The sequence below is a fragment of the Chaetura pelagica genome, unplaced genomic scaffold (assembly GCF_000747805.2).
Source record: "Chaetura pelagica isolate M959 unplaced genomic scaffold, ChaPel_1.0 scaffold109, whole genome shotgun sequence".
In the NCBI taxonomy this organism is placed as follows: domain Eukaryota; kingdom Metazoa; phylum Chordata; class Aves; order Apodiformes; family Apodidae; genus Chaetura; species Chaetura pelagica.
Genome location: NW_009970725.1, coordinates 6,948,481 through 6,959,522, shown reverse-complemented (window position 1 = coordinate 6,959,522; position 11,042 = coordinate 6,948,481). Strand labels below are relative to the sequence as shown.

Sequence of the window (11,042 nt, the reverse complement as noted above, 5' to 3'; positions counted from 1 at the left end):
TCCCCCGCCCCCCACCCCCCCCTCCCGCGTTGTTTTTTAAACATAGCATTTGACAGTATCTAACTAACTTGTCTTTGTGTCTGAAGAAAGTAACATTCACTCCCATGGATATAGCCACAAGGCTCAAGAAGCTGTTAAGAAATGCCTTCCACAGAAATACTGTAAAAATGTAGAAAAATTCTATTTCTTTGAATATGCCATTAATGTAAATACAAAAAAACCAAAACAACCCAAACAAAAAAGTGAGACAGTTGGATGAGGCAGCAGGGACCCAAACTTGAAAGCCCAGTCAATCTCCATGCTGCCATGCAATAATGATTACATTTTAAGGTACAAAAGAACCAAAAATAAACCCCATTTTTTCATGTTTAAAAAAAAATGAAAGTTAAAGGAGATTTTCCTCTTCCTTGAGCCTTTGTCTGAAACAGTCATGTTTTTTCCCAGTTAAATCATACATGTCACCTGTAGGACATTAGTCCCTTGCACATTGAAATGGCTCCCATTGCTTGTACCCTGTTAGTCTCCTAATCTTTAAATGTTTATTTCACAGATGTTGCAAGATGATCAAGAAATATCCCTAATTTACAGCAATAACCTGTTTACATCAAATGAGTAAAATGGAAGTAAAAAGACAGAAATAAAGGCTGTTGAGACTGAGCACCAAAACAATTCTTCGATAGAAACTGAGCCCTGTGTATCCAAATAGCTGACTGCAGTGAGAAGATAGGTTTCTGTCTAAAATAATTCTCCCACCAGCAGTCCCTACTCCCACACAAAGAAGGGAAATAAAGAGGATATTAAATGTACATGCACACATATATGCATATACACATACTAAAAACAAATACCAGAGTTTTTAATTTAATTCTATAAAAAAAATCAAAGGTTTGCCTTGGGATTTTGTGGAGACCACATCACACGCTCTAACAGGACAGGATTGTTTGTAATCAAGCAACATATCAAAGCAGAGCAACATCAGACACCAAGGTAAGCAGCCTTAAACGTGCGCCAGCAGCAATCACTTGGTATTCTGAGAGTGCTTAAGGAAAATGGAACAAGTCAGGAACAGAGAGACTTTCATCTCAAAGTTTTTCTACTACTACTTCTAAATGATGACATGCCAAGTAAAAAGTACATCTCCAGCCTTCTTGCTTTTTAATGCTGTTTGTGTGTCTTAATCAGTACCGCATCATATCACCTTGAAGAGACAAGACTGTAGGGCTTCATTGCCTGAATGATCAGCTTCTAAGGAAAGGACATTGCAGAACTGAAGAGGTGCTATGAACTGGAAGTTATTCAAAGCAACAATATTGGTGGACAACAACTGAGAACTGACCACTTCAGTCAATGACAGCACATCTTGTTAGAAAATGAAAAAGAGGCTGAATATCTCACGTGTAGCTACTTAACAGAAAGAAGAAAGAATGATTGCTCAGGGCTCCATGTAAAATCACATTTACAAATATCATCTAGATGTTCTGCTCCAGGGATCTGGAAAACAGTGTGAAGACTACCTATGCGTGTTTCATTTCCAATTCAAAAAAGCATTTTGAAGACAGCATGACTGACACTCAGGCTTCCCAGGAAAGAGGACACCTCACTTTTAAAGTATTCCAATATCAATAAAAAAACCCCTCCAGCACTAGTTACAATACAAATTCTGAAGAAATTTTGAAGTTCATTCAGTTATATACCTATAGATACAAAAAGTTATAGAAGCCTCTTTTGAAAATCCTGTTTGAAAACGGGTAAGAAGGACTATGTTCAGGTGTCCTCAGTAAAACAAGAATAGATACTACACCTTTCTAAAAGTAGACCTCTGTGGTCTAGGTATGAAAAAGGTTGAGTGGATTGTCAAAAGCTTACACACAATAATATTAAAAAGTGTCATCAGCCTCTGCTCAAACATGTTACTGAATATAAAGCTGAAAGAAGCTCCAAAAAAACTCATCCCATTTCTTTTCTTTTATACCACTGGAACACAGAAGCTAAATACCAAAGGACTAAACCACAACACCCAACTCAGAAATACTCTTCCACAATAACCTCAGCAAAACAGCATGACAGTAATTTCAGGAATTTGTTTTAAGAAAGGAGGATTTCTAAAATTAGATGCAATTTAGCTATTGGAATGACAAAACTAAAATGAATGAAATGCAAGATGGAGTGCTGCTAAACAGCCAGACCTAGGAAGAACATCATAGAATCACAGAACGGTTTGCATTGGATGGGACCTTAAAGATCATCGAGTTCCAACTCCCCTGCATGGGCAGGGACACCTCCTGCTAGACCAGGTTGCTCAGAGCTCCATCCAACCTGGCCTTGAACACTTCCAGGGATGCGGCTTCCACAACTTCTCTGGGAAGCCTGCTCCAGTGGAGAATTTCCTTCTAATGTCTAACCTAAATCTCCTCTCTTCCAGTTTTGATCCATTATCCCTTGTTCTATCACCACAAGCCCTTGTAAAAAGTCCCTCCCCAGATTTCCTGTAGCCTCTGCAGGTACTGGAAGGCCACTATAAGGTCTCCCTGTAGCCTGCTCTTCTCCAGGCTGAACAACCCCAACTCTCTCAGCCTGGCCTCGTAGGAGAGATGCTCCAGCCCTTGTATCATCCTTATGGCCCCTCTCTGGACTTTCTCCATGAGTTCCCTGTCCTTCAACATCCTCATAAATGGATAAACACAGCCGTAAATGCTACATGCTGCAACGTGAAATTGTAACCTCTTTTTCTTACAACTTTTGGGTTTTGCAATTGCTGAAGATAGAGTCAGACTACAATTCCTAGCTCTGAAAACCATCCTATCTTATATTTATCTTTTACTTGTGTTTTTAGATCAATATGGTTTGACAAAGTATCGATCTCTACCCGTTTTTTGGGTTTTTTTTATGCAAAGACAATTGTTCGTGCCTTACAGCTGACATCCACTTAGAGGGGGGAAGAAAAGGAAACCCATTTTATCTTATATGGTGAAATTAACCAAATAAAATAATGTCATATTTCTATGACTTCAACAACACTCTAACTGCTCAACAAGCAGTATTTACTGATCCCATTGAATTCTTCTTTTGTGCTTCAATCTAATAATGAGGTAGATTTTTACAAAAGCAAAGAAACGAAAACACTTTACACAGAGAAGACAGCATATTCTGACAAGAAGGGTAAAATCTAAACACACTTAGCCTTGTTAGTAGTTGAGTATTGTAAACCAGACTTGCCTGCCATACAAGTGGTGTTCTCCAGCAGAGCTAGAAATACTCCCATAAACTACCCAGGACTTTTGACAACAGAAATATTTCAAGGTTGCTAAAAGAACTAAATTGTTAATTATTAATAACTGTTGAGTGGTGCCCTTTCATTTAATTTACAAACCTGTTTTCTACAAATACATAAATGTATTTACTAAAGCCTGTCTGGGAAGACTATGACTTCCACGTAAACAGTTGCCTTTGCAATCCATTACATATGAACAGGCCTTCAAGGCCACATCAATGTTGCCCCACTTAGGCAAGATTTAGATAAAAATCAACTCACACAAACATAAAAAACTAAATACTACTGTGTGTTTGCAAACATTCATTTGCTACTTAAGAGTGTCAAGACAAGGAAGAAGCTCCATGGACTCAAAATATATCACCAGGTTACAAAGGACCCAAAAGACTTCTTTGGATTATGAGGTCTGGCAAAGTTGGGGAAAAAGCCCACCTTCTTATGCTGAGTAGTACTAGATAGCCACACAGTGGCAGACTAAATTAAGGAAGCTCTTGCCATATTATAGATTTTAAATCTTTTAATAAAATGGGATTTTTATCTGAATTTTTATGATATTTCTTCTGCTTCTTCACAAAAACAAGTGCTGTGGCCTGAGGAAAGGAGATAGGGTCTGCATGATGAAGCTACTCAGGAGCTGGATAGACAAAAGGGCAGGAACACACACAGGATTCTTGGGCACCTATGGGGCACTGAAACTGGTATCCTGCAAAGCAAGGAGAAAGCATGTAGAAAAACCCCAGTAACCTTAAGGTAAGATGCAAAACTGCTGAGAAAAAGAAGAGGCAGACTCTCCCAACTTTAGGGAACAGAAAACTATGGAAGGACAGGGGCAGCGTAGCCTCCTTCACATTAATTAGTGGTCATATGGCACCCCATGAAACACTGAAGTAGTCCTTCATCAATCATGAACTTACAAGGCATACTTCACAAAAAAGAAATTCCATAAATGTTAAGAGGAGGAAACAAAACTAAACACAAACTGCAACAAAGACCTATTCACAAAGTTATTCTCAAATTCTTTTGTAGTAATCATTCACATTAAATCATATCAGTGCCCCCCAAAAATAAGAGTTTTAAAGTATAAAATTAGAATCCCTAACTTAATATTTCAATCCACATCACATAACAGGATTGAAATTCAAGTGCCCATTGTACCCCACACCCCCTAATTTAGATGATTCATGTTATAAAACTCAGCATCATCTGGGAGACCCAGCAGTCTGCTTCCCCTGTATGAGATTATCAGGGCTGGAAATCACTAACCATGTCATAAGTAAATTGCTTTTTAATCACACCACAATACTTGATGCTTTCACTGAAGAATGCAAGATCCTATGGAGAACTGTGAAATAAAGCTGAAGGATTTAGCTGAATTCACATCAAGCTTCATTTACGTACATGAATTTATATATATAAGTATATATACATATACATGGAGCACTTGAAGTACTCCGTATATATTTCATTATCAATGTCAATGTAAATTTAAGTTTTCAGCCAGATTAAGTCTGCATGTATAGACACTCATGTCAGCCTGTTCTTGACAAGTCTGTTACCCACTACTCCACTGAGGTGAACTCCAGACATTCAACACAAGGGCTCTGCTATGTCCAAGTAAGGATATGTCATCTTGTCTTTATATACTCAATGTATGGAGCCAAACCCAGAAACCTGCTGGTTCTCTCAGTCTGCTAATGTCTCTGAAAAGCCATCAGAGAGGACCACCATGTAGCTAGAAGCTGTTTCTTAGACATCTCTAAATGAAAGATTTATGTTTTTTTTAAGATACGGGGATGACGAATGTGACGAGAAAGAATCTGAAGAGACCAAGCACAGCAGGAAGGAGCAGAAGACACAGCTGTGCTGAGAAATGGCAGCTGGATGCTGCCAAGCCTGCAGGTGCATCTGAAGTAAACAGAATGAAAGATTAGGGGAGGTGTTCCTGGGATGGATAAATTTGAGGGATGAGGTTAGTTTGCTAAAGTAAATCACAAGAAAAAACATGCTTTTGGAACATCAGGGCTAGAGGAAAAATAAGACAAAAAGGGGAATGAAATCACAGTTGAGATCTCAGAGATGTGAAGAGCAATCAAAAAGAAGGGAGGAAAAAAGAGAAAAAAGGCAAGCTATGAAAGAAAAGTGGCATTAGCCCTAGTGGGAAAAGTTAAGAACAGCAAGAAACGGAAAAAGTGGCAATGAAAATGGTGAGCATGAATGCAAATAGCCTGGACTTTAATACAGCAGGACAATCAATTAAAATTTTCCAAATCACTACAAAGGCTACATCTGATTTGGAATAATTTGCACTACATCTAGGAGAGAAACAAATGTGAACATTGCAAAGACCAGTCAAGTAACGTGTACTGTCTTTTCCAGTGATTGTGATTTATAAAGGTTCTGAGTCAGACATTCAGAGGAATGGGGTGGCCAGCAGCAGCAGCACCTCACTGGAGCACAACAGATACTTTCCTAAACTCAAACACAGCCAACTTTCTACCCTTCAGGAACAAAATGCAAACACAAATGCTTTAAGTCTTGAGCAGGGCACTGTGGAAGATAAAAATAGTTCTGCCTACAACAAACACTTGTCTCTACAGGCTCATAGCTTGGCAGTCGAGAAACATGAGGCGCACTTTCCATTTCTTAGCTGAACGTCAAATCACTCGCTCAGTCACTTGCAGATTACAGCTAGCTGTCTTACAGCGGTGTGATGAGTGATACCATTAAAGAAGCACACAAAATCCTTGTAAAGATACTTGTCAATTTGGGATTCTCCAGATGCAGCTCATCCCCAAAAAAGCCACGGTGCACTACACACGGAGATACAAAAAATATCAGAAGGGGAAACCCCCCCCCCACACACTAATGTATATTGTGAACATGTAAATATGTTTCATTTTGTATCAACTCCTAAATAGCATACTGCGGATGGGAAACATTAGAGAACTGAGCTGTAGAAGGTTTAGAGGAGATACAGGTGTTTGAAATAACATTTAGAGAGCTATCGTATTTTATATTGGAAGAAGAGGCAAGAGCAGAGACCAAAGGATGATTTTTGGCCACCCTTTTCCCAGTGTGCATGACCTAGCAACTGTAGAGAATGCCTAAATTCATTTTTTTTTTTTGTATCTTGCTGAAGTGCTATCACAACAGCAGTTCAGGAAGATAAAAGGGCTCTCAAAACTAGTCACACTTTGAGCTCACTAACCATTCTGTTATTCTCCAATAGTTTCCATTTTATTATGGAAATGTTTTCACACAGAAATGTGTGTAAGAAGCCTCTCTTCTGAAGAAGATTATGGCAATACATCAAAGAAAACCTCAAAGAAGGCATCTGGTTGACCAAAAGAACACAGTATGTTCTAATTCCCCCTTTATTATATTTTTCTTGTTTCTTTTTAATGATAGGTACATACAGACAGAAGAAAGGAGTGAAAAAACCACAGTAAGAAACAGCAAGTAAACTTGTGGGGAAAGAAGGGTTAATTATAGCTCAAGAAAAGATGCAAGGAATGTGAAGAATGTCAGCAAGTAAATAAATCAATAATCTACAGTTATCATCTACATTCCTTAACTACCTTGAAAGCCAGGATACCTACCCTGAACATTCCTGACAACAGCAGAGATTTTCAAGGACAACTCCCTCCACAGCTTTGTTACTGCCAGCATCCTTGTGCCAACAGCTGATTACAAGGGAACCTCTCAGACAGGAGTCTGTACTACCTCTTTTAACAGTGTCATTAATACAAGCTTGTAAATACCTTGGACCAGCCCAGAAACATTAACAAGCTGAAATTAATTCTGTGATAATTGCACTTAGTTGAAAAAAACCCTCAAGGTCATTGTAAAACAATTGCAGGAGTAATGCACCAGGTCTCCCCTCATCACTGCTCTCTAAAACATGCCGGAGACTTGCAGCTCATACAGCAGATCAATAAAGCCATGAGGCTAATGTGGTTTTACAGATGCATTTCTTCACAACGGTATCAGCATACTATAAAGTAAGATTTTCACAGAGGCAATGGAAGCTGAGCAAAAAAGACATAAAAGGACATAAGTCAAGGCTTCTTAACAAGTTGGAAACATTCCATATTGTTAATAGAAAAAAAACCAAAACAAACCTAACCAATCTAACAAAAAAATCAACCCCTGAATCAAAACAAACGCACAATTAACACCAAGGATATGCCATCAAGTAACAAGGCACAACAGAAGTGGGTCCGCAGAGCTAAACAGTGGGTGTTAAAAACCTTACTGACATCCACCCTATACACATTTTGGGGTGAGGGGATTAGTGCAGACTAACTCTAGACTGGTCCCGTGGACAGAGCATCCACTAGAGGTTGAGGTAGACAGCCTAGTTTTGTTTCATCCATAAAGCAACATAGATCAACCTGTGCTGCAAACCAAAATATGGTAAAAAACGGAGAACAGAAATTCACTCAGAAGAGGAATCTGAAACCAATGCTAACATAGATTTACAAGAAGCTGCAATATGGCTCTGATGTTATATATAAAAAAGTCTTGTAGGTCCAGTAACTAACTCTGCCTCAAATAAATAACAAATGGAACAGGATTATTCCACATGACCATTGTTGCTTAGAATACTACTTTTGTCTATTAGACATAGAAGTACTTCTCAAAAATTTTCTTTGCTACACAAAATAAACTATACAAAACCCACAGAAAATCAGCATACAATTATTTCTAAACTAGACTTGCTTGGCTTCATGCATGCAAAATATGCTTTTGCAACACTTGCTTTTGCAAATGAAGCTGATAAAATACAATTAGGTAGCTGGGGGCATTTTTTCATGTGACTCAAGAAATTTCTTAATGCTTTTATGAAGTGTAGCAATTAAAAAATGTCTGTTTTCAGTGCCATTCGGTCAAATGGGGGGACTCTCCAATTGCCCACGTGTATTGAATAGACGTTACAGTAATGTTTTAAGTAATTGATGCACTTAACATTAACAGGAAAAAGAAAAAAAAAAAAAGAGAAGAAAGAAAGCCTACTGTACCTGTATGTTGTTCTTCAATCCAAGCTTGCAGATACATGAAGAGGAGTAGACCAGCTACTCCAAACATCAGTACAGACACAAAGACTTGTCTTAGGTTCATGGCCCTGTTAGAGGGCTACTCTTCAGCTTTCAGAAAGACACATGGCTCACTTTTCTGAAGTTTTCAGCATGCCTGCATCTTCTTCACTGTCTTTCCCTGAGACACCAACCTGGAATAACAAGAGATGGAGCTAGTTCTCATTTTTATTCTTTAGCAGAAGCTGTGTTAACAGCACACTATATATGAGCTGGAGCTCTCACAAGCTATTACTTCCAATGCTTAGATTTCTCGTCACGGTCTCAAAGATCTTTCTACCTCTGGACGAGTTCCAGGCTGAAGTGTTTCTTGAAGTAGCTGCAGCGACCATTCCACCTCCACACAACCACACGCCACCCACTGCCATAATGAAGGGAGGTGACGCCCCAGACGAGGTGCCCACAAGTCACACCAGTGCACCACTGCCCGTCAACTATCCCAGCTGAGAAGCTCCAGCAGCAGCTGGAGGCTGGGCTGCACCCAATGCTACCAGGTCCCCATGATGGGCAGCCCAGAGCCCGTGCTTCTCGAGGAAGGATGCCTGCAGCCAACCTTGCAACACAGAGACTTTGCTTACACTACCTCAACATCAGTTCAGCCTAGGCTTTGGGGAGTTCACAGGCTGATGTTTAACCTTAGTCATGAACCCAAGTTGAGTTTTGCAGGGTTAAGGAAGGTCAGCGTAAGACTCAATCAGTAATGCAGCAGAAAGGAAATTAATGGATCGTCTTTTTTTGCTGTTTTGCAACATAGAAAGGATTTGTTCAGGACCGAAATGAGACCAAATGTAAAACCAGAAAGATTACTTTATTGCATAGCAGAGGGCCCAGAAAAAGGAAGTAATTTACCTGATACCCTGCACCTGCCACAAAGGTGCCATAAAATTCAGTTTATAGCAAAAGCATGTAAGAAGACTCTGTGGGTTATAAAAAAGACAACTCCTTAACTTTAATCAGAACACATTGACTTCGAAAGCTGGTTACTAAAGGCTGAGGAGCAGCTGTTTCAACTGGTGTGTGCAGCAAAAGAGAGAGTGTTAAAATTCAACACAATGGACACCCTTGTAACTGCATATCTGATAGAAGTGTCTGGAAAACTACCACAAAGAATGCAAAGAAAAACTCAAGCTTTTAAAGGAAAACAGCCTACTGAAAATATAATTGAGAGAGAAATCTGTTAAAAAGAACAGGCCTAAAGTACATGTGCATCCAAACAAACAAAGAAAATGAAGGTGTTTAACAGTTATTTGGAAAATTACAAGTACTGCATGTCCCACAACTTTGTATTTTTAAATAACTCAGCACAGATATATCTATAATTGCTGATTTTCTAAAAATACACATACACATAAGGCTTAGCAGGAACTCCCATTAAAAATACCTGTTGAATGAACAAACTAACTACATTAGTAAGAGAAAAAGATTTCAAACCCAAAGATTTCAAAATCAACAAACCTGTGTTCAGAACTTTAAAGATTTTTTCTGATTCTGTGCCATTAAAACTATGCACTTCTCTGATGCACAAACTTGCTTGCAATGTAAACCAGAGTTTAAACATCAATCATTTTATCTATAATTGTTCTGTAGAAGACAGGTAGCTAGATATTAACCAAATGTAAATCTTCTGCCTGGCATCTTTTTTGTATGGATAATGAAGTGTCTGGTTCAAAGCTGAAACACAGAAGATGAGTATGTGCTTTAATTCCATGTAGTTCTTTCTGCCTTGATTCTGCAGTGATCGAATTTCCTATACGTTATATACATGTATCTGTTTGCAGCTATTGTAATGATGCACAGGATTAGAAAGAAGCAGAGAAGATCGACCAAAAGGAAGGAAAATGCTTGGAGAATTTAGTGAAATGTCTTTTGCAAGGGTGTGGGTAGTGGAACCTCCTTCCTTAGCTGTAACTGCTTCCACCTTTTCCGACAGCACCCTCAGCATTCCCAGACTTGCAGTCTTCCTTATCTACCCAAAAAAGTTTACTTATGTCTTTGAACTCAACTTCAGTCCTGCAGCAAATAGACTGTTTGCATGTCTTCAGCAATCACTCTGCTGTATCAGAAGCTTCCTAGCATAAGTAATGCTTCAGGAGCCAAGGACCAACGTATACAAACCCCTTCTGTTTTCCCCCAGACAAAAGCTGTGTTGTTCATGTAACAGGACATTGACAACATCTGCACTGGGGGGGAAAAAAAAAAAAAAAAAGCCAAATAAATAAGACAGGAAGGTCTGAATTAGTATATTTGAAAGAAACAAATTAAGTTTCAGGTACTAGAAAACAGGTATTAGTTTCTTTCAGAAAAGTTGTTTGGAATTCGTAACTTCCTTATAATAAAAAAGTGACCAATCTAGACATGCACAACGAATGGTGGCATCCTTCCAAGTAAGTTTTGTCACTCGTTTCAATTTCTGACTATACAAAACTCTTGCATTTTCAGCCCTCCTTTCTGAAAACCGATGTCCTTGAATGGGCAAAAAAAGCTTTCTAGGGCCACAGGGATGATGCTGAATGCAAAGTATCTCATGCCACACCTCCGTGAACATTTCTGAGATGTGTAGGCTGGCACTGCCTCTCCAGCCACGTGCTCGCATTGTCCCTGGCTGCCCAGCTCTTGCCACCAACACGAGGGCTTACACACCCGCACAGGAACATTCAGAAACCTCATCCAGCTAA

At 39.1% G+C, this 11,042-nt stretch overlaps 1 protein-coding gene across 1 annotated transcript in view; it reads right to left on the bottom strand.

Moving 5' to 3' along the window:
• The window catches only part of CHST9 (carbohydrate (N-acetylgalactosamine 4-0) sulfotransferase 9), an 87,980-nt gene extending 79,588 nt beyond the window's left edge, over window positions 1–8,392 (bottom strand). Inside the window, exon 1 of the mRNA XM_010006831.1 lies at window positions 8,293–8,392. Within this exon, the coding sequence (XP_010005133.1) occupies window positions 8,293–8,392 (100 nt within the window). The remainder of the gene's footprint in view (window positions 1–8,292) is intronic.
• Window positions 8,393–11,042: the final 2,650 nt, after the last annotated feature.